At 30.8% G+C, this 2909-nt stretch overlaps 1 protein-coding gene across 1 annotated transcript; it reads left to right on the top strand.

The window, feature by feature from the left end:
* The first annotated feature begins 573 nt into the window (after positions 1–573).
* On the top strand, positions 574–1867 carry LOC145048116 (NAC domain-containing protein 90-like). Its single transcript, XM_078996535.1, has 3 exons — positions 574–882; positions 1076–1368; positions 1504–1867. Exons 1-3 carry the CDS (start codon positions 714–716, stop codon positions 1795–1797), a joined length of 756 nt encoding a protein of 251 aa, XP_078852661.1. The 5' UTR covers positions 574–713; the 3' UTR covers positions 1798–1867.
* Positions 1868–2909: the final 1042 nt, after the last annotated feature.

Raw genomic sequence — 2909 nt, 5'->3', positions numbered from 1 at the left:
AAAATATTATTATTATATTTAATCTATTTTTAAAAATAACGGGATTTTTTTTATAAGATAGTAAAGATATATTCCTTTCTCACATATAAGCTACCTTTTCTAGATGCATATTGCTTTTGTTTTGGTTCAGTTGACTAGTTTAGGTCGTAATTAGAGTGAGTGAAAGTAAGCAATGGGTTAGGTGTGAAACTGGACTCCTGACGTTCTTCAATACACACTTGAAGAAACCATGACTTTCTTTTTCCAGGAGAGATATATCATTTTTATAATTCTTGACACTCAAATATTCCTTTTAAAAGCACCGTTTTATTATCTATCAGTTCGGATTTCACAATTAATAGTATATATTCTTCATTTACTTTCATGAATATATCTTTAATTAATTTCATCCATAAAAAATTAATTGTGAATTCCAAACGTGATTCCACGCACATGCAAGGAAATTCCTAGTGGAAATATTCATTTTTCTGGTCTTACTCGGCTTAGTAGCAAGTTCCACACGTACACTTATAGTCGCATGTTTATATATAATAATAAGACGACCATGCACGCAGAACCCCTTCGAATTTTCATGATTAATAGCTTGAGAGATTAGAAAAAGCTTTGGTCAAGTTTCGATCAGTTATCTAATTCAACTTTACTTAGTAAAGTACACGAAAAAAGACGCGATTGATTAAGATCCATATCGATCAGAGAGAGAGAGAAAGAGAGAGATGGATGGAGGAGGACCAGGGTTTAGATTCTACCCAACAGAAGAAGAGTTGGTAACATTCTATCTCAAGTACAAGATACAAAACAGTGGCACCACCAGATTACTACGAGAAATCGATCGAGTCATACCCCAGTTTCATATTTATGATTTCTATCCTTGGGACCTTCCTCGTTAGTACTTCAATCAATTTCTACTCCCTTCATTAATTTTGGGTGTAATAATTAAAGCTCATTGGAAATCGCCATGCACGTAGTTATTATACTCACATTTCGATAACTATATTATACGTTTATTGTAATGATATATGATGAGATCTACAGTTGCTAATGATAATCTTTTCTTTCTTTCTTCATTAAAAATCAGAATATGCAGGAGAGCGGTGTAAAGGAGACCCTGAGCAATGGTTCTTTTTCGTTCCTAGACAGGAAAACGAAGCAAGAGGAGGGCGAACTTCCCGCCTCACAAGTTCCGGGTATTGGAAGGCCACTGGATCTCCTAGCGTCGTCTACTCTTCTGGTAATCGAGGTATTGGGATCAAAAGAACCATGGTTTTCTATAATGGTAGAGCTCCAACAGGAAAGAAAACTAAATGGAAAATGAACGAATACAAGGCTTTTGAAGAAGAACCCTCCTCAAACACTAATCCAACACCAGAGGTACGTATTCGTTTGGTTCTTGTTTAATATATATTGGGTTTTAACAAGTCAATCTACAAGAATTTATAAAGCTATATATCTCTTTTAGTTATTCTAATTTCTTTTGTTGTGTCATAAATGATTAAAAAAATGCAGCTGATGCAAGACTGGAGTTTGTGTCGTGTATACATAAAATCAAACTGTTTGAGGGCATTCGACCGACGACCATCAGGAGTTGTGAGATCAAGATCAGTTCATGAAACCCATCAAGATCACGAAAACGTTCTTCAAGCAACTACGTCATCGATGACAGAGAGGACGACGGGTTCATCGTATAATCATAGCTATATATCATCAGAACTGAAGAATACTACAAATTCTTACTCTATAATTATGGAGGTCATGGATCAACCTTTGTGGGATTGGGAAGAACAGCGTAATTATTTATGAATATTTACATTTTCAAGAAAACCTAGAATTATATAATTACGTTATATAGCATAATAATATGGATTATGTAATTAAGTTGGTGTCAAAATTGAATTTTTCAGCTAAATAAGTAGTGTAATTTGAATATTATATGAATTATAATTAATTGGTTTTTTCTATAATGGTAGAGCTCCAACAATTTGCATTTTGTTTCTTCTTCTAATCTAATTAAATGAAGAACTTCGTTGAAAAACAATTACTCCATGCTATGATGCTACATCCCAAAAGTGGTCCCAAAATAACATGCTACATCTACTCTCTTTCATAGTATTATTTAGTGGTCCCAAATTAATTGGTTCCACTTTTAGATATATATGCATCTTTTTTTTTTCTCTATTTTATTAATTAAAAATAATATTGATGTATTAAACATAAATACAGGATTATATTATTCAAAAAATAAAGATACATATTTTTTTAATGAGATAATTTAGGATTCTTCGTCAGAAGTTAACCGTTAGTGACATTAGTTTGACCTCTTTGACTTTTAGCTAAATTTGTACAGCCAATGTTTTCGACCGGAGATAGAAATTAAATATCACCTATTTTTTTCATAATTATTTTTCTATTTAATTATTTTTCTATCAATGTGAAATGATTACAAATATCCAAAAATATAATTAATTTTATTAAAATATAAAATTTGTCACCATTTAATATAAATAAAAATATAATTTAGAAAAAACATATAGAAAGATATTTAGTTTCTCTTTACATATAAACGAGGAAGGTATCATAGCGGTTTGAAGTTTAGGTACCGGTAGTTTCAAGGAGTCATGGTTCCAAGCATCCATGCATTGAGTAGGCTGTGACATTTAATCCCTTGAGCGGGAATTGGTTTATTGATCCTTTTAACTTGTCTTAAGTTGTCTTCATTTTTTTATTTTTATTTTTTTGGTTTTCATATTCTCTACACACACACACACACACACATATATATATATATATATATATATATATATATATATATATATATATATATATATATATATATATATATATATATATACTATGAAATTGTATCACCTCAACCTTATATTTTGGATAATAATTCATCCAAATTTTAAACTACA

Source organism: Lactuca saligna, chromosome 5, assembly GCF_052625555.1.
Source record: "Lactuca saligna cultivar CGN05327 chromosome 5, ASM5262555v1, whole genome shotgun sequence".
Taxonomy (NCBI): Eukaryota; Viridiplantae; Streptophyta; class Magnoliopsida; order Asterales; family Asteraceae; genus Lactuca; species Lactuca saligna.
The sequence above is the reverse complement of the archived record's forward strand: the minus strand, read 5'-3'. Positions and strand labels throughout refer to the sequence as shown.